Below are 21,674 nucleotides of genomic sequence, written 5' to 3'. Positions count from 1 at the left end.
TTTTGTAACTGTGGTCCCAGCTGCCTTCAGTTGATTCATCAGTTCCCCCCTTGTGGTTTTGGGATGATTCCTCACCGTTCGCATGATCAGGGACACCTCACGAGGCAAGATCTTGTGTGGAGGCCCAGACCGAGGGAGGTTGGCGGTGGTGTGGTGCTTCTTCCATTTCCTGATAACTGCACCAACAGTTGAACTTTTCTCTCAAGTTGCTTTCCGATTCTCTTGTAGCCCATCCCAGCCTTGTGCAGATCAACAATCTTGTCCCTGATGTCCGTAGAAAAGCTCTTTGGTCTTGCCCATGGTGGTGATCTTGGATGCTGGTTGTTTGGGTGTTGACAAGTGTCTTTTATACAGGTAACGAGGGGAGGCAGGTGTATTTGATGTAGACAATTGGTTTGGATTGGGGCTGTGTCTTAAAGAAAGACTAACTGGCTTGTAGGAGCCAGAATACTTGCTGTTTGTCCAGGGGGTCAAATACTTGTTTTTCCTCATCAGATGGTTATCAATTTTAATAAATTCATATGATGTGATTTTCTGGAATTTTCTTTGGGATTCTGTCTTTCACTGTTAGAATGTACATATGATTAAAATTGTAGATTTTTGCATTCTTTGTAAGTGGGCAAACCTGCAAAATCAGCAAGGGGTCAAATACTTATTTCCCCCACTGTATATATATATATATATATATATGGGGGCGGGCTTGTGGTTGTATTTTTTTCATACGCGTCGTGGATCTGATTGGTTGATTTGGCCCGTCTATCACCAACATAGGTGATAGACAGATGGTTCATCCAATCAAATAACCAGTATTCCGTCCCTTCCCAAAAGTTCTCCAACAGAAAGTTCCCAGATGGATATGCCGAGCAAATGCGAAGCAATCCATCTGGCGGAGTCAGGTTAGATATCTCCTTACATACACCTACACTCTCCGTATCTGTAAGATTGAGATTTCTCTCGGCACAGCTACCAGAAGACGTACAACTTTCAGACACGTTGCTCACGTCACATTCTCTCAGTTGGAGGCTGCGCAGTAAAGCTGGCAATCACCGGAAAAGTGCTTCTAATAGCCTTCACTGGTCTCCGTCCTGAGCAACGGGGTCTATTGGTCCAATATATACTGTCTATGTTTTCGACGCACTTCTTTTGACATTCTGAACTACCGCAGAAATGTCAGAGCACGTCACGTGACCATTCTAAGCGAATCACGTTGTCAGAAATAGGCATCAGCCAATGAGATTGCGCTTTTAGAATCAAATCCCCCTTTTACTTTCACAATTGGTTGCTAATGAAAAGGAAATTGCCATATTTGGATCCGACAGCATTGTAGAGGAGAGAGCTTTCCAACGGTATATGCATTGGGTATATGAGATGAAAGGGTGCAGAGAGCGATCGCGGAGCAGCGGAATGATTAAGACCGTTGCAAAAGAACACACCGTTGCCATGAAAAACAGAGCGTTGCTATCGCTACACACAGCCTACGACGTAGCTACGGCGGCAGTTCGACGCGAGGCGTTTGTGCAAAACTGCGGAAAAACTGCAGAAAAAGTGTGGGTGTTGAACCCTCTCACCGGGAAAAGTGTGGGTGTTAAAACACCCACATCCCCCACGGGTGCGACGCCCCTGGCTACTTGATGGATTTATACAAAATTGTGTACGGACATTCATCAGCAGATCATGTATCCTACTAACTTGGATGATTCCCTTTTACTTTTAGTGTCACCGTGAGATGTATGGCTTTGATATAAATATCTCAACAACTGTTAGATGAATTAGATGAAAAGTCATGAAATGTGGTTCACACATCCATGTCACCTCTCAGGATAAATTGTAATAACTTTCATGGTCCTCTGACTTTTCCAGCATTCATCAGATCAACATTATTATTAATATGTCCAATACTTGGTATATGACTAAATTCATGCAAAACTAATGACATTCTCACCAACATCATCTGTACTTTGTGTTAACTAGCAACAATTTGAATGCTAAAAAAACTAAACTAAGATGGTGAACATTATACCTGCTTCACATCAGCATGTTAGCATTAACTTGGTACTGGTAGCAAAGCTGTGGACTTGTTGTTTTATTGTATTATAAATTCAACATCTGTGGATTATTGGTAAGAGGAAACAAGTTATTTGAAGGCATCACATTGGGTTGTTATTAATAGTTTCACACTCTTTTCGGACGTCTTAAACATAGACAGATAATCAACAATGAAAATAATCAACTCCACAGAAGAGCAACATTTAGACATCCTGTAATTTCATCCAAAGTGCATGTATGTTTGTGTTTAATTAAAAACCTTCTATATGTACATGATGAGTCCATTTTGCAGTTGAGGAAGGCTGCTGTCCCTGAGAGAAAATCCATTTTCTAACTGCTGCCATCTGCCGCCACACACGTTTACACTGATTATTCTGGAGAGAGAGAGAGAGCGAGCAGGCAGGATGAGGACCTACAGCCGGCACAAGGTGCAGTGGCCTCAATCAGTCATGAGGTGCCTCAGTATGGATGGAGCAGAGAGGTTGTTCTGTTGGCAGGCCCTGGCAACATGATTAAGGAGCCAGTGGTGTGATTACGCTGCTCACCTTATGAATGGAATAATGGAAAGAGGCAGAGTGTGGTGCTAAATTCTCCTGATGGAGGCGAGGGTGGGGTGGGGTGGAGTCCAAGGCCCTCCCATGTGAGAAGATAAAAGACTGACAATAGATAATTAAGGGATTGCCGGGACCTCTTTTCTATTCACATGGCTGTTTTATGGGTATTCTGTAAGAAAGAATATTAATATAATCTACCAGCCTATGTGACTCGGAGATGAATATAAATTGGGAGCAGTAGAGGGAGGATTGCACTAGGGAGCATTAATCAGGAGCGCAGGGGGGGCATGGTGATCATGATCACGCTTCTACACGAAGCTTCGGCTCTGTTGATCTCCGGTGAAATAACTGAACACGTGTCATCAGAAATAAAACGGCCTTCAAAGGCTTTCATGTGCAAATTTAGGGCTGGGTATTGTTTTAAAAATGACGATACCAGTACCAATACCAGTACCCTTACAGTGATACCGATGCCAATAGAGTAACTCATTGCATTCCTATTCATTCCATGCCCATCATGTGAATGGAAGCATCTCGGCACGCTGAACTGTCAACTACACCGCGCTCGCTCGATCACGCTCGCTTGACTTTACCACGCCACAGACGGTATGGGTTGTAGTAGTGGTCCAATCAAATGTATCATTACATCGAAGAGTGTGGCGGTGTTTGGCTGTGAGCAAACCATACAAATAGTCTTAAATAGTTATTTTTTTGTGTTCTGGGTTTGAAAAAGGATCAAATGCAGATATCAGATACTGGAATGGAGACATTTCAATACCACTTGGGACTGGGTTATTATTTTGGTCGATACGATACCATAAAGGTATTACGTTTTCCTATTTTTAGTGGAGATGAGTGGTAACCGGTGGGGTCTTCTGCTGGTGTAGCCCATCCGCATCAAGGGTGTTTGTGTTGTGGCTTCACAAATGCTTTGCTGCATACCTCGCTTGTAACGAGTGGTTATTTGAGTCAAAGTTGATCTTCTATCGGCTTGAATCACTCGGCCCATTCTCCTCTGACCTCAAACATCAACAATGTTTTTCCCCTAAATTTTAGTGCCACATATTGTACTTTTTACGTCTTTTCTGACGACTATAGGTAATAATTAATTATACAGAATAAAAGAAAACATGATCATCTTATACAGACACTTAAAAAGTCTAAAAAAAAGTTTAAAATTTAAAAATCATAATTTTATGACTTAAATGTCTTAAATTTGCTGAAGTATTGTGTTCTAGGTCTTAAATAATTTGAAACCGGTCTTAATTGTGCTACGTCCATGTAACGCTAACTCTAATGCTCACTGAAATGTTTTTTTTTTTTTTTTCCATATATAAAAAACATATATAGTGTTGAAGTTCTTTCTTTCGCTTGTCCAAATATAATTTGCTGTATATGTACAGATTATTATTACTCCATGTTGCTTTTATTACATTTGAATACATTTATGTAAGAGGCCTATCTGATGTAGGGGTTGTTAAGATGGAAGTACCTCTCTACATAGATTTCAAAGATAAGTGTACAGCTTTATGCATTTTGGAGGATCCTTTTATCCAAAATACCTGACTGCACCTGCAGCCATGTACATTTTAAAGATGAATAAGCCCAGAGGGGAAAATAACACAGTCTGTCTGTCTGAAAGTGTTGGCTGTATTGAAACACAATCATTTTGAATGTTTTCAGCAGACAAATCTTTCCTGACACAGATCCTTGAGAAGAAAATGACATTTCATTGATGATACACTGGATTTGTCTTTCATGGATGTAATTTTGATATAGAAAAATGCAGTGAATAAAATTGGCTTTGGAGCGGGAAGTAGATGTCTGACTTTGTTGTTTACAGATGAGCTGATTTTAAGATATTTCATGTTCACATCTGACCCTGACGAAATGAAAGAAAATGTCCTTGCAACTCTTAACTCATTGTAAATTTACTGAATTTGCTCTTTTTTGAGAAAAGTACAATCATATTTCTACCAAAGATGACAGATGTAGTTTAAGGGCAAAGATGGCCACAGCAAATACTAATTTGTATTTTACACTTCATTTTACACATATTCACAACAACGTTTCAGTTTGCAAAATTCATAATGCAATATTTTGAAAGACAAAATGCTGATCCTGCATACATTGTGAAAAACATTACATGTAAATACCATCTAAGTCCTCAGTACAGACACTTCCTATTAGCAAAGGTTTCAGTGAAACATAAAGTCAGACTCTAGAGTAGACTACGATTATTTCCATTACTTTTGATACTTTTAAATACATGTTGCTTATAATCCTTGCATATTTTGACTCAGGAAAGGTTTTGAATGGAAGACTTTGACTATGTGTTCTTCTGTGATCTGAGTACTTCCTCCACCACTGTGACTTTGATACTAAATCACTTGCTTGTATAGTCATTATTTTTCTTTTTCTACCATTTAAGTTTAGCATTCGCAGGTGAGCTGTAGTTCAGTTTAGCCTCACATCACCCTGAGCTCCCCAAATTTACTCCCAGCTCAAAGTTGAGATAAGGAAGTGTATCTTTTTTTATTTTTTTTAGCCTTCAGGTAGTCATAAGATCATTCACGTCCATGTCAATCACAATTCCCTTGTCAATGTTTTTTTTTGTTTATTTTAATGCATTTGATATACTGTAAACTGACTACATGACGAGTTACTTCAACCCATACTACCCTGCTTTTCCTGGTAATTGTTTGCTTTTCTGTCACTTCACAGATCTTTAAGTCTTACAATTGTATTTTCTTTGTTTGCTAATTATGATATGTTATGCCTCGCTGCAAGAAAAATATACCCAACAGAGTCTTGACCTTGTTCTTGTAGCATCTCTTGTAGCATAATAATTGGCAACAGGCTGCTTGAACTCCTAAAGGAAACTTGTCAATGCGTGATGTGTCTGTGTACCAACATCTAGAGTTTCAAAGGTTGTGTTAATGAGGAAAAGAGACGATACACTTGCTTTTCATGGTCTATTTTTTTTATTGTTGGGTAAAATGACAAGCGTGTGTTTTCTCTATATAAATAACAATCACATGAAGGAACATACGACATGGCTATGTGGAGGTGAAAGCAGGGTGTGCGCTCACAATGTGCTTGGAGTACAAGATGTTGATAATGACAGCTGTGTATTGTTTCTTTTTCTTAAAAAGGAGTGTGTTGATTATGAACAGAACCTGCATGAATCTGTATTTTAAATGAGAAACTAATGGTCAGCCGCTATGTACAGAACATAAATAGAGAGAATAGGTCAGAGGTCATCATCAGCAGTACAGTCAGGTTTAAAGGTTGGAAAACAACATGTGACAGGGGAAAGAAAAGAAATTAAAATCAAAATATATTTGAGTAAGGTTTAACAGGAAAGAATGACTTTATATAACCTGTACACATCAAAAGTCCTTACTAAATTTGACATACAGTTGCCCATTGTGAGTGCTAGGGTGAAAATGCATAGAAATGTGTCCAGCTAGGAAACTGTTTCATTGACTGGCCAGCTACGTGTCTACTGCAGGAGCATTCAGAAAGAGTTTGTCATATTCAAAGCATCAAAGACCCTCTACACAATACATCTACCCCACTCCCCAGTGCTAGCTCATCATTACTTCACATTAAAACATCCACTTGAAACATGCTGTCAAACAGAGCAGACAATGCATGTTTTTCAGCAGTTCACTCTATTACACTCGAAGATGCTTGTCTAATCCTCTTTTTGGTCCAGGGATATTAAAGTTATGATTTTCTTCACACACACACACGTGAGTGCTCTATTGACTCATCGCAAAGGAACGTTCTGAAGTACTTCTAATTTTACATAGTGTATAAAGATGGTACAATTTTACTAACATTGCCATTGACTTTCATTTTTCTGCTTTGGACTAAAAAGGAAAACAACATAAATATCATTCAAAACCTTCCAACGCTGGTTATAATTTTGAATCAAAGGTTACAGAGCGCACAACCGTAATGAACCACTTGGTCTCTCGGCCTCCACTTCAAACAGGATGGGATCACAGCAAGGTCTCGTTTTAATTAGGCTGAATCGGCTGCGTTGGATGGACCGATAGACGAGAGCGGTAGATTTGTGAGGAACCATGCTCACCACAAATGCAGGGGTCAAAGGAGGAGGTGTAGTCTGCAGTCACACATGGAATAATTACACTAATTCCTCTGATGGAGGGGAATTTTCCTTGAAGGCACAGGAAAAAGTTGGGGATGGGTAAACTTAAATTACAAGTTATTCTGGACATATACATTATATATATTTCTGCCAATTCAGTTAAATATTAGTTTTGTTCAGAGATTATCTACAGCATTCCCACACACTGAATACAACCGATTGTGAATAGTAATATTCTTAGCATATTTACGAATTCATAACTTCCTGAAAAAGATTACCAGCAAGCATCTTTATGTTCACTTAAATGTGAACCACCCAGTGGGGAAAAAAACTTGGCTTTGAGACGATATCAATCAATTTCTCCCTCACTTTTTTTTTTTTTTCTTGGACGACAGGTTCTCATCCAATGGATTTACAAATGGTCAATTTGGTTTCTGAATCTGTGGTTTTCACTATCGCGTTCCCACAAAATAAAAAAATCTGCAACAGAATTCAGTGCAAGAGTACCTTTTGAGGAAAAGAAAGCTCATTGGGTCTTGACGTTACGATCTAAGAATCCCCAACCCACACCACCACGTTGCCTTTGAGGACATCAGTGATCTCACAGTTGAGCTTGTTGAGTCGTCCGTCCAGGATGAAGAGGGACTCTCTGGATGGGGTCATGAGGTACTGTCCGAACAGTCCGCTGCCCACCATTACCCTGTTCCTGCTGCTCCACGGCCACTCCAACGACTTGGTGGCCTCTTTCAAGCTCTTGATCATCTTCACTTTGCCGGTGCTCAGCTCCACAAACAGAGCATCAGTTTGACGGCCGGAGCTGCCGAACACGTTGTACTGGTGGATCTCTGTGAAGGAGTTCTGGAAGGCCAGATCAGACAGGTGGAGGTTGGTGTGGATGTCAAATGGCTCCTGGATCTCTCCATGCTCTGAGATCACCTGGATCCTCATCAGGCCGTCGCCATCGTCGACAGTGACCAAGTAGTGGCCATCTGGAGACGCGTATGGAGTGCCGGTGACATCACGGTTTTGGCCGATCACACTATCTGTTACACTGTCCAAGATGAGTTGTGGCTGCGTGGCACCGGTGGAGTCGGGCCTGCAGTTGACAAAGTAGTAGCCACCGAGATGGGTGTAAGCTACAGACTTGGGGATGCAGTTATACTCCCGTAAGCTGATGTTTTTCACATACGATGTTGTCTCCAGGTCGATCTTGTGGAGGACAGGCTCATTTCGGTGAAGGATGAGGCCAAACCTGTAGACAAGAAAAAACAAAGAAAATGATTTAATCAATAACACATTTTGACTTGTTGTAAACCCCAAATTATGACGTGGCTCTATGGCAATGACGATCAGTCAGTCCAGACTGAAATATTGTATCTCAACTGCAGGATAGATGGCCATCAAATGGTGTGCAGAGATCCGTGGTTCTCAGAGAATGAAAATTTTAAGTCAGGAATGTGCCACTGAAGAGTGATTATTATTGTTTCTCATTCATTCTAAAGCAGCAAGTGGTAACATCTTAAAATGAAAGCTGTAAGCAGCGTTGGACGGGCCCTCGCGCCTCTGTGCACGTCAGGGTTACCAGCTGAGGCCGCTTCTTGCTAACCTGACTCCGCCAGATGGATTGCTTTGCATTTGCTCGGCATATCCATCTGGGAACTTTCCGTTGGAGAACTTTTGGGAAGGGGCGGAAATACTGGTTAGCTGATTGGATTAACCATCTGTTTATCACCTATGTTGGTGATAGACGGGCCAAATCAACCAATCAGATCCACGAAGCGTATGAAAATACAACCACAAGCCCCTGCTGCTGCTGCAGGCAAAGCATAGCTCGTTAGCTCAGCATGCAAGCAACATGTCGGTAAAGGAGATTTGCTGTTTGTGTAACGAGAATAAAAGGCACCATTTCAGGTTCCCGGACCATATTCCAAAAGAAGGATCCAAGAGAAAAAAAGCATTAGCGAGCGGCTAACAGAATTAGGGCTACCGCTGTCTGAAAATACTGGTTAGCTGATTGGATAAACCATCTGTCACCACCTAACCCACATCAAAACCAACGCTGATTGGCCCGGTTGTTTGGCTAACTGCTCCAAATTTTCTCTGCCTCAAGATGCCAGACTGATCTGCGAGTGGAAAACTGGAGCTCGCGAGATCAGGATGGTCTCACGAGGCTAGCTTCTTGCGACACTGCAAAGAAGCGGCAAATTGTAACCAATGAAAAGGGAACTCCCTGCTGGGTTCAATGATACCTCACACAAGACTCTATGTCATACAGTTCATTAGCTGTGAAAGGGGGCGTTGCTTAAGCATAGGGGGGTGGGCCAAACCATCACCAATGAATAAGGAACTCTGCTGGGTTCAATGACACCTCACACAAGACTGTACCTTAAACGGTTCAAATGTTATGAAAGGGGGTGTGGCTTGAGTAAGTGGACATGGTTAAAGTATAGGGGGGAGGCTCACTATCACATGTAGACCACACATTATAAGTTTCATTTAAATCGGATGATGTTTGTCATATAAGGCGCATTTCCTGTTGCCAGCGGGGGCCGCTATGACCAAAAGTCAATATTGGCCTGTAAATGTCCAAAGGCCTGGACCCTTGTCAATCGTGAGAAATTTCGGGCAGATACGACAACATACACTCAAGTTACAACAACTTCTTTGTTCATTGCTAAACACTCAAAATGGCCACCACGCCACGCCCACACCGTTTGACGAAAAGTTTTTCTTTTAATAACTTTTCATCGTTAAGGTGTTTTGGATGGTACAGACCAAGTTTGAAGTACATCTGATGAAATCTCTAGGAGGAGTTTGTTAAAGTATAGCACCTTGACTTTTAAGCCTACTTCCTGTTGCCACTAAGGGGCGCTTTGACTTAAAGTAAATATCTCTAGGAGGAATTCGTTAAAGTACGACATGTGGAAATGGCCAAAATCGCACTAATTTCGAACTTTTAATTCAAAATGGCGGACTTCCTGTTGGGTTTAGGGTATGGCTCCAATGAGCTTTTTTGTACGTCTTAACATGATACATACTGTAAGTGTACTAAGTTTCGTTAGTATACGATAAACGTACTGCAGGAGCTCAATTTATTTAACTTTGTAGGGGGCGCTAGCGGGCCATTTTTGTGCGCCTATTCCCGAATCCCTTAAAATACGTACATTTTCACCAGATTTGATGCGACCGCCAATTGTGGTGAGTTTATGAATATGTTAAGCCCCCTCAAAGAGGCAATTCATTTGCCGTAATAATAATAATTCCTTCAGTTTCAATAGGGCCTTCGCCGCTGTTGGTGCTTGGGCCCTAATAAAACAATCCACATATCAAAAAGAAATGGCAATTGATTTGTACTTGGCAATTATGATAATTGTTTGACTGGCATCATTATTAAAAGCGGTTCAGGAAAAGGAAATGTAATGATTGCTGAGAGATCCATTTAACACTTGAACAGCCAAATACTGGTCCCTGACAATCTTCATATTGACACCCTAGCATCATCTACACTCTACACCCCCCCTAATATAATAATAGCAGTTTAATATGTCGGCATGGATCAGTGAAAATACTATTCATCACAAAAACCTAAAGAATCTTAATGGAACATTACATTTTAACAGCTAAACGAGGTAAAGGGGAATTTGCAAGGACCTGAGAGGCCTCAATTAAATGTGAATACCAGCTGATCGATGCTGACAGGCACTTCAATCATGCCATCATTCATCATCTTTCATGCCATTTGAACACCAAGCTGTCTGTACCTGCGAACAGAAAATGGCCATTTGAAATCCACGGCACACATTATCATCGCCTGCGAATGGAGTCATTGATCCAGAGATCGTTCTGACCACTGGGTCTCGGCAAGAGACTGCACTGAGGTGTTCTGTAAGTCTTATTTTAGAATTACGCCAGATTGGATGTAGTTTGATGGCTAGTAGCTGTTGCACAAGCTGGTGGATTTCTGGCATAAATTGTGGTTGGTTGTTTTGCAGTTAGAGTAGGTCTGTGATCAGATTTCCCACATGGCTGCTATCAAAAGATTTGTTATAAACTATAGTGAGCTTGTTTTAACAATTATTGTAGTATTTCATGTTTTGTGGCTACCGGTAATCTTGACTGTGTTGTGATAGGAATAAAACTGAACTTTTGTCATCTTTCCAGCCATCTCCACAGTTTTCTTTATTTTTTTTCTTGTGCTCAAGGTAGAATTGTGGAAAGTAATGCTGCCTTTTTTCTTCTGCCATCGTCTTGTTTCAGTGAGAATTTATTGGAACCGTCAATTGACAAAACCAATCCGGGGTTGAGTTAACATTTAGTGTGAGCATGGAAGGTTTATGTTGTTTTTGGCTATGCAGGAAGCTAGAAGTTTTTTTACATAGAGGCAAAATCTTTTCACATACACATATCTGTACAAAACTGCATTGAATCAAAGATTAAGAAACTTTAGATTTAACAACTTTCACTGTTAATTCTGACCTGCAATAACGATGGGCTACTAGGAGTGTAACGGTACATGTACTTGTGCTGGACTGTTTCGGTACAGGATTTTCGGGAATGGTACACAGAATACAATCTTTTAACAGAAATTATTAGGCTTGTTTTGCATGTGGAACATACTTCAGAGTTCCCACACAAACATTAAGTGGCGGATCGAAAGTTTGTTTAGTCTCCGCCCTGCACTTACACCTCTTAATACATCCATGGTTGACACACAGTACGCTTATTCCAGCCAAGCCTCCTGCTAGCTAGCGAGCTAGCGTCATGGCCAATGTGGAGAAGCCAGAGCTTGAAGACCCTCTGTTGCCAGTAAGGTCTTCTGTTTGGGAACACTTTGGTTTCCGGGTGACTAGTGGATAAGACGAAACTAGTGTGCCGACATTGCTCATTAGTGATCGGGAATGTGGCTGGCAACACGTCAAACTTGCTAACTCACTTGAAACGGCACCACGCACATGTGAATATTGCTGCTACAAGGAAAAAATGACTGTAGTGCAAACGCAGCTCCCCTCGGCATTTAAACAGACTTTTGCTGGTAATTCAGATCGGGCCAAAGCATTAACAAATGCTATTGGTGTTTTTATAGCAGCAAATCTACCACCATAGTCAGTTGTTGAAAACACAGGTTTTAAACACACGACGGTGAAGGGGTTTGAGGCCCAGTATGAAATTCCTTCTCGCCCACATTTCAGTCATGAAGTCATACCAGCCCTTTATGAACAAGCAAAAACTGCTTTATATTTTTATTATGTTATATTGTTTTAAAATCTTTATTTATTGGAGAACTTATTTGTATTAGTTTGCAGCAGTATTTTATTTATTACAATTCATTTAAAAGTTAGTTTAAAAAACTGTAAACTGATTATTTACATGGGCTACACTGTGTGTGTGTGTGTGTGTGTGTGTGTGTGTGTGTGTGTGTGTGTGTGCTCAGACCCTGCCCTAACTTCACGTTAGTCCAGACCTGAGTGAACAAGAGGATTGGTCATTATCGATAATCAAGATCCAAAGTGTCTTTTCTTTGTCTAAAAACTTGCTTTCCTTTCCTCTTTTACACTAACCTAACATACACACACATTTACACACGCTCGCCATTTTGAACAGCTGGCCAACAACTAGTCACGTAAGAGCATACACGGCTTCACAACTGCGCTCCGTGGAGCGTCTATTTGTCAGTAACATATTAGCTTGAACAGCTAACTGGCTAGCCCCAGCCACGTGGCGCTGCAACACAGCCCACTACCGCCCTCCTGGGGTTAAATAGCGTTTGTGTTGCTCACGCAAGCAGCCACTTTTTTTTATGTTCTTAACCGGACTACAAAGTGTCCCACATCCTGCTGTCTCGTCTCATCACCTCCGTCCCCCTCCTCCTCTCTCTCACACACACACACACACACACACACACACACACACACACACACACACACACACACACACACGCTCACCACATGCTTGCTGTTTGTTTTTGCTTTGTTGTAGTTCGTAAAAGGTATATTTGATGATTTAAGAATTATTGAGTGGCCATCATTATTTTTGAAGTTAAATAAATTCTGTTGTAGGCCTACTTTAAATAGCAGTTGTTTGTGGTTATTTGTGTATTTGTTGTAATAAGGGCTGGTTAAACAGGTCTGAGCTCGAATTCACCCTTCTTTTGTTCCTTCAAAGATACCAGATAAATTAATCAAATGAATTAAGATCTGTTTTTTAAAGGGAACACCACCAATGAGACAGTTTCACAGCTCAGTTATTGGTCCCTGGTTCCAGGGTGGTGCCCCCTTTTGATTGTTTGTCAATTTAGTAGAGTTATTAATACACCTATTCATAACTTTATTAATATTGATAAAACATCTTTGATAATTTGCCAATAATTGAATCTGTACGCATACCAATTCCCAACATATATAACCGCTCTGCCTGCTATTGATTGTATTTATCTGATGTGACAGATCAATGGTAGAGCACACATACTGTGATATTTTGGTAACATGCTGAGAAGCTTAAGTGGTGCATTTATCCTGCAATAACATGATTATTTTCAAGAAAAGCAAAATGTTTTTCATGTTGATACATGATGAAATTAATAATCGGACATTGTTTGACCTCGCTCTAATGTGAACACAGCTGGGTTGCTTCAAAGGCAGACGCAGATTGCTCTAAGCCAAACTGACAGCTGCCGTTTGTACAAATGATTAATGCATTAAAGATGCTCACTGGTTTTGCTCAACATGGTTATGTTTAACTAAAGCTACTTCCCATTTTATTATCTTATCATCATGTCAATATTTTCAGTTAAAGAAATGACTGGGTCTCAACACTTGCTCTGCAGTTCAGTTAAAGCTCCTGCAGGCAAAATTCATGAACAGGGAACAGAACAATGAATGTTGCACAGTGAAAGATATCTATAACATGGCAATTCTTGTTCAGCCATCCTCCAGCGCAAAAACATCAAATCAACATCTCGCTTGGCTTGTTTTGCCTGTGTCTGTGCGAAAAATAGGTGCAGGCAGCCTGAGCTGCTGGCTACTGTAGATGTGGATAAAAATAAGAAATAACAGCTTTTTTTTGCTGACATGCAGAGTTACCTGACTGTAAGTCGATGGTTTTAATGAATGACAACCCCCAGAAGTTCCTGCTCGCTTTATAGTAGCTGCTGAGGGAATCCCCTAGTCATTAAACAATCCCAGGAAGTAGCTGAATATATGTCGGCTGTTCGCACACTGCTCATGTTGCTAAATCGACTAATCAATGCTGCGGTACCTGCCAACAGACAAACGGCTGTCTCTGTAAAAGATGAAAAAGAAGGCCACAAGGCAGCAGTTAATTTAAAGTTTCCTGCATCCATGCACATACTGTAGTAAAGCTCTTTGTATACGGATATATTCTCCCAGCAAATATCAAAAAGACTACTGTACACCACTGTTAACAAAACTATTTTGAGTTTGTAACAAAACTACTGCACATGGAGAACCAACAGCTTCTCAATGTGACATATCCACCTGCTTTCATCTGAATGTCGTGAATCACATCATGTCTTAAGTCTGACCTTGGTTAAAATAACTTTAGGTCAGTCACACAACACAGTTTTCTAATGAAATGTTGATTGAGAAAATTGGCAAAATAGGTTATGAAAAGAATTGTTTGTTGCAGCTCTAAAAATTTGAAATAGTACAGTAAACTGTGACAGAATAACCTATACTACTACTACTACTACTACTACTACTACCCCCTCCTGTGAACAAGCCTGAGCTCACTGCGTGTCGTCACGGCAAGTCTACTGGAGAATGGAGGACATTTTTTGTGTGTGTTTTCAGGAAATGTCTCGTGCACGTCTGTGTGTCTGGGGAGCCCCGAAGAGATGCTACTTTCAATTCTTGCTTGCTTTTCAACATTTCAAAGAATTTTACATCCGTTATCTTGTTTGTCTTAGATTTTAAGTAGCCTAGCAATGTTTAGAACGGTCTCATTTAGAGTTAAAACAATATTTGATAAATCAATCAAAAGAAAACTGACTACAATTTTGAGTTACGTTACCAAATGTGCATTTCTGAGATAAAGCCTGACATCCCCCTTTCTGCTATCTATTTTGCAAGGGCACTTTTGCTGCATCCAGGCCTAAGCGCCGCCCAAGGCAATTCTGATTGGTTTAAAGAACTACAAACAATCCTGAGTGTTTTTTCCCCTATCCCAGAATGATTAACTTTGTAGCCAGACCACACCATATATGTTATAAATACAAACCCCAATTCCAATGTAGTTGAGACGTTGTGTAAAACATAAATAAAAACAGAATTTTTGCAACTAAAAACTGCAAAGTGCCAAGATTTTGGCCAGCTTTCAAATACATTTAATTCAAGTATAAAATAAAACTGTTAAATAAAAAGAGCTTTTCGGTCAGCGTTCAGTGGGATTTTAGAGCATTGAAAGAGCGTGTTGGTTGACTGTCATGTTAGGTACTTTAGGTTGTTGTTCGTCCACGTCTTTAATGTTAATCTCTGGGTGATGGCGTACCATGTGAGTTCTCAAGTTTGTGGTGTTTCCAAAATACTTAACTTTCTCTTTGCAAAGCCTGTATATAGCATGATTCCTATCAAGTTCCATCTTCCCCTCGAGGTTATAAAAGCCAAAATGTGTCCAAACTCTCGCCTTCAATGAGGATGGAGCAGGTTGAATAATTCTTTCTGTGATGTTTACCATTGTTTGCGGCGACTAAACTACTTGGGCTGCACTCATTCTTCTTCTGATTATGACAAGTACCCAGGCGTCAGTGTGAATTCGACGCAGCGCCATCTATGGGAATGGCGAGCTAAACGCATTTCAGGACAATAGTATACACGTTATTACAAAATGATTTTTGGAATTATATTAATTGATTTTGAATCAGTAGAGCTTAAATCGCGATACGAATGTGAATCGATTTATTTGCACACCCCTAATGATTTGTAAATGCTTTCCACCTAGATTTAATTGAATACATTACAAAGACAAGATATGTAATGTTCAAACTTTAAACTTTATTGTTTTTTTGCTAATATTCACTCATTTTGAATTTGATGCCTGCAACACGTTCCAAAAAAGCTGGGACAGGAGCATGTTTACCACTGTGTTACATCTCCTTGCCTTTTAACAACACTCATTAAGCGTTTGGGAACTGAGGACACTAATTGTTGAAGCTTTGTAGGTGGAATTCTTTCCCATTCTTGCTTGATGTACGACTTCAGTTGCTCAACAGTCCGGGCTCTCTGTTCTCTCGTATTTTGCTCTTCATAATGCGCCACATTTTCAAGACAGGGAGGCCAGTCTAGTACCTGCACTCTTTTACTATGAAGCCACGCTGTTGTAACACATGCAGAATGTGGCTTAGCATTGTCTTGCTGAAATAAGCAGGGACATCCCTGAAAAAGACATTGCTTGGATGGCAGCATATGTTGCTCCAAAACCTGTATATGTACCTTTCAGCATTAATGGTGCCTTCACAGCTGTGCAAGTTACCCATGCCATGGGCACTAACATACCCCCATACCATCACAGATGCTGGCTTTTGAACTTAGCGCTGATAACACTCTGGATGGTCCTTTCCCTCTTTGGCCCGGAGGACGTGACGTCCATGATTTCCAAAAATATGAAATGTGGACTCGTCGGACCCCAGCACGCTTTTCCACTTTGCGTCAGTCCATCTCAGATGAGCTCGGGCCCAGAGAAGCCGGCGGCGTTTCTGGGTGTTGTCGGTATATGGCTTTTGCTTTGCATTGTAGGGTCTCAACTTGCACTTGTAGCTGTAGCAACGAACTGTGTTGACGGACAATGGTTTTCCAAAGTATTCCTGAGCCCCCGTGGTAATATTCTTTACATAATGTTTTTAATGCAGTGCCGCCTGAGAGATCGAAGGTCACGGCATTCAATGTTGGTTTTTCGGCCTTGCCACTTACGTGCAGAGATTTTTCCAGATTCCCTGAGTGTTTCGATGATATTATGGACTATAGATGATGAAATGCTTAAATTCCTTGCAATTGTATGTTGAGAAACGTTGTTCTTAAACTGTTGGACTATTTGCTCATGCAGTTGTTCACAAAGTGGTGAACCTCGCCCCATCCCTGCTTGCGAATGACTGAGCCTTTTGGGGATAATCCTTTTTATACCCAATCATGTCCCTTCCCTGTTTCCAATTAACCTGTTCACCAGTTGAATGTTCCAAACAGGTGCTTTTTTGGAACGTGTTGCAGGCATCAAATTCAAAATTAGTGAATATTTGCAAAAACAGTTTGAGTTTGAACATTGAATATCTTGTCTTTGTAGCGTATTCAATTTATATACAGTAGGTGTAAAGGATTTGCAAATCATTGTATTGTTTTTATTTATGTTTTACACAATATCCCAACTTCATTGGAATTGGGGTTTGTAGCTTTGTTTCCGTTTATATAATGTAACTTATCGATAGTGTGTTATTAAAGTTTCAAATTTGTTTTAATCAAGAACATTTTTCTATGGTGATCAGTGTTTATAATGCCCATCCCTACTGGCAGAATTACAAGACTGATCTTGTAGTAATTTAAAAAAATGTCAGTTGTTAATTAGCTTTTGGATTCATAAATTCAGGTATAAAAACTTAATTTGACAGCTGCTGTTACACGGGTTTATTTTTAGAACTATCTCAGGTGATCGGCCACGGTCTCCTCTGCAGCACAGATGACCTCTGGGCCTTTCTCCAAAAACCTCAATTACCACCTTAACAGACAAGCACACACTCAATTTCATACAAAATGCCTGTCCAAATCATTATCATAGCATTCAGTCTAAGAAAAATAGTGAATAAAATGCCAATGTGGGAATGTAAATTGTGAATTAAGTGTTAGTGGTTCATACTGGACGCACCTGATGTGGTTAATGATGAGGCTGGAGGCGGGAATGAAGAAGTCGTCCACCTTGTCGAAGCGTCTGCCGATCGGCTGTGTGTGAACGGTGTGGTGGGAGACTCTTCCACTGGCCTGATTGATCACCTGGTGAACACCAATGAAAAGGTGGTGGGTGTCAAGCATGTGCGTGATGAGTCTGTAACTCATACTTATTTGTAGCTCACAACCACAATGGAGAAATACTTGTAATTGACGTTTTTCATGTAAAGTAAGAGTTTCCTTTCATTAAAACCATGAAATACACTCAAAAAACCTGGTGTCTAAATAATACTTGTGCATGCATGGAAGTGTGCAGAGATGTGATTGTGTGTAGGCAGGGTTTGCTTTGATTGTGCCACAATGCACAAAGCAAATTGCCACAGACCAAACCCTGCATTATAAATTTCTGTGCAGGCGATGACAAACAGGTTTTTTTAAGGAAGTAAAAAAACAACACTCGAGCTGAATCAAGACAAATCTCTTATACAGACATATTTATTGATTCTATTTATGGCATGATCTTTAAGTCTGTGACATTCAGTATCACCAGTAAGTATTTGGACGGCTTCACATTACAGCTGTTTTGTATTCTGGCACACTAGATCTAAAATAAATTAGTAATGACACTGTCATTCAATTTGAGGGCGTTTACATCTATATTAAGTGGACAGTGTAAGAATTAAAACCCTTTCATTGTCCTGCTAAAACATGAGGGGGTTACATATACAAGACAATTTGTTAACCTAACATGGATGTGAGTACAGCTACAACGATAAATTGGCCATGCTGATATTCGCTTATTGCAGACACCATAAATCTCCTTTATTTACCTCAGCGCCAGAGAGAATGAGGCTTTTATTTCTAATTTCCTGTTCCTCAGTTAATGCAAACTCAACTTCCTCCATGTTTGCCTGTTGATTGATTAATTCAGTAGAATGTAAATTCCCACAGCACTTATTCCATCAGTAAAGCCAGAGTCGTGTCAGGAGTTCAACTTTGCCTTTTTCTTCGAAAGATGTTACGATACCATTAATGAAACTGGTAACACTTTATAATACGGTAATGGTACATGCAAGACTTCATGCATGAAAAAGCATGAATTTATTAATGTAGTACTTAATGAACAGTAATGTCAGTATTCAGTAATGTGCAAGGATTAATAGTATCTCATGCATGACTTAATGCAGAAACAATACATTAATTAATGCATCAATTAAGGTATTTGAATCATCATGGCTTATGATTAATGTCTTCTTCAAAAAAAACTGAGAAGTCACAGCAGTGTACATATATTCTGAGGAATTGTAGTGTTGTAATCATGGTTAACTAAACATTACTTCTTCACAACTTCACCATGTTTGTGGCCCTTCAAATAAAGTGCTGACCTGGTCCATCGTTAACATTGATGAATGAGATATGATTGATGGTATAACATTAAATGTATTAAGAATTAAAGGAGTGGGTTGGCAAAATAATACTGAGGTCATGACAATGACACAAAATAAAGTATACTGCAGATGCATTTTTATAGTTGATTTATTCACAACAACATAAGGCACTTAAACAGTGATGCCGAGAACAATGCTCAGCCAAGTAGGATATCTATGAATTTTACTTTTTACTAACTTCTAAGTATCTGAACACCAGAAATGTCTTGACTTTTTATTTTTTATTTGAGGGGTCACAAAGATGATTGCTGCATATGCCACTATTAGACATGATCATTTATAAATTAAGAAATCAGGATGATTGCATTAAGTCATGCATTTGATACTTATTAATCTTTATACATTACTGATAGTTTATTAAGTACTACATTAATGAATTCATGCTGTTTCATGCATGGAGTCATGCATAAATTCATGCTAATTCATGTACCATTATTATAAATTGTTAACATGAAACGTATCACCTCCTCCACCGTCTTTACAATTCACAATAAACATTGTGCGCTCCTCCCTTTACATGTAGGTTTTTAATGTGAACAAACAGTTTTGTTGATGGTAGCTTAACATTGTTCACAAGTATGGCAAAGAAGAAATTAAAAAGAAAATATTATTTCTGTTAAAGAGTATTATATGATTCTGTTGTACTGATGGAAAAGTACATTATACTACATGTATCATGTGAGCCAATGTAGTAGGCTGCAGCTAATTCCATCCCCCTCAGTGTTTATTTTTTTACCCAGCCTTTATTAGTGGCCTGCCTTTATTTATTCATACCGGCCACGGCCCAGCTATTATTTGAATACTGGCTTTTATATAAGAATGATTATATGGTACATCCATGATGGAGTATATGTCAGCCAATAAGTAACATGAAATTGCCATCCACAATAGCCAGGGTTTATTGATAAAACAGCTGAGTAAATAAAAATCTTTTAAAAATGCTAAAATAATTAAGTAATAACTTTTTTATTGGCTGATGTATTATGATTTTTATTTGTGGAATATCATTCTGACTTCAGATGTGACAGTAGTCATTGTTTTTTATTTCAAATCCAACGTGTTGGAGTTCTGAGCCAAAACATTTGAAAATGTGTCACTGTCCAAATACTTGCACATTACACTAAGTGACTATTAATTGCCCCCTCATCAAGCAAAATAAATGAACAATTAAATATCCCAGGGAGGCTGCAGTGATTAATGCCACATTCATGTCATACTGGAGAAAAGGGGAAGAACGGGACATTTAATTAGTTGTAATTCCCTGCCAAGATGGGGATTATACGTTTATTTACAATATACTGTATGTGTGTTGCTATGAAATTGTTGTTTGTTGTAGGTAGAATAAAGTCTATAAGTGTAAATACGATCATTGTGGGTTTTATGACCTTGCGTTTGCCTTTGTTGACAAACCTATGCAATTTTTAATGCTCTGTGGTCAAAAGAATTAGTCAATGAATCGGACTCTATTTTGATAATCCATTTATTGTTTAAGCAAATAAAAAGTTCAGTTTTATATTATTGTAAATATGTAAATATTGAGTTTTCTTGGGTTTTGAACTGTTGGTCGGACAAACCGAGCAATTAGAAGACACCACTTTGGGGTTGGGGAACTTGTGACGGACATTTTATCGATAAAATACACAGAATAATCAATACAGGCACATGTACTGGCCCTTGAATGTCTAATGTTCTGCCTTTCAACCACTTCAGAAGGATATAACTCTGCAGGGGAAGAACTATCATTTAAGTGTAATAAATAGTGAATTGTGGACTCACCTGGAGAGTAGGCAAGTTCTTCTCCAGGTCTCCCCAGCTGAGCAGCCACACCTGGTCGTGAGATTTGTCATAGTGAAGCTTCACAGGATAAGGGTCTGTGCTGACCGTCTGGAGGGACACACAATCAAATACAACCAAACTGAGCGTTTTAAGACAGCAGGGCCACAGAATAAGAATCCAAGGCAATCTAGACTTTGCTTTTGAAGAGATCTTTTTTTGATGTGCAGTGGTAATGCTTCTGAAAAGTTTTCCTGCAGACTAATGCATCAGGGGTTGACAGGAGCAAGTCTTCCTTTAACAAGGCAGTGCGGAGGTGTGCTTTTTATGTATAAGGTGCTTTTGGTGTTGAGCTGCATTTCAAATCAAGTGGTGACAGACACAATTGCTTTACCACACTGAAGTAATTGCTTTCAGTCTAAATCCGTTCCTTGACACGCGGGCGCAATATTCCAAGTCAGAACAATAGATGAGTCACTTGTGACAAAGAAGCTCTCCTCGTGCATTAAGTCAACCTGAGTGCAGATAGACAGCCACCTCAAAGGGAAAGCACCTGGGAGAAGATGGCATGCAGTAGCTACAACCTCAGTAGCTACAACCTCAACAGCAGCAAGAAAAAAGTCCTCTTTTTTTCAAGAAAATTACTGCATCAATATCCTTTGACTGCAGCTTACTTTCTATATTATTTGTTTTGCCAAATGGCTCTAATAGTATTGTTTACCTAGGCAAAATATATATTGTATCACTGAGAGTGCAAACAGCTCCTGAGAGGGTTATTGCAAATAAGATGAGGATATCTGTTGAAATCTAACTAATCTCTGAGCATGTAGTCATCGGAGAAAACAGG

At 39.7% G+C, this 21,674-nt stretch overlaps 1 protein-coding gene across 1 annotated transcript in view; it reads right to left on the bottom strand.

Annotated features, from left to right (window-relative positions):
• Window positions 1-5,657: 5,657 nt before the first annotated feature.
• fstl5 (follistatin-like 5) overlaps window positions 5,658-21,674 on the bottom strand; it is a 173,670-nt gene continuing 157,653 nt past the window's right edge. Inside the window, exons 14-16 of the mRNA XM_028589644.1 lie at window positions 20,831-20,938; window positions 17,587-17,711; window positions 5,658-7,972 (exon numbers count right to left, since the gene is read on the bottom strand). Coding sequence (XP_028445445.1) covers window positions 7,270-7,972; window positions 17,587-17,711; window positions 20,831-20,938 — 936 coding nt within the window. The 3' untranslated portion in view covers window positions 5,658-7,269. The remainder of the gene's footprint in view (window positions 7,973-17,586; window positions 17,712-20,830; window positions 20,939-21,674) is intronic.

This window comes from Perca flavescens, chromosome 10 (assembly GCF_004354835.1).
Source record: "Perca flavescens isolate YP-PL-M2 chromosome 10, PFLA_1.0, whole genome shotgun sequence".
Taxonomy (NCBI): Eukaryota; Metazoa; Chordata; class Actinopteri; order Perciformes; family Percidae; genus Perca; species Perca flavescens.
This window is presented reverse-complemented; position numbering and strand designations above follow the sequence as displayed.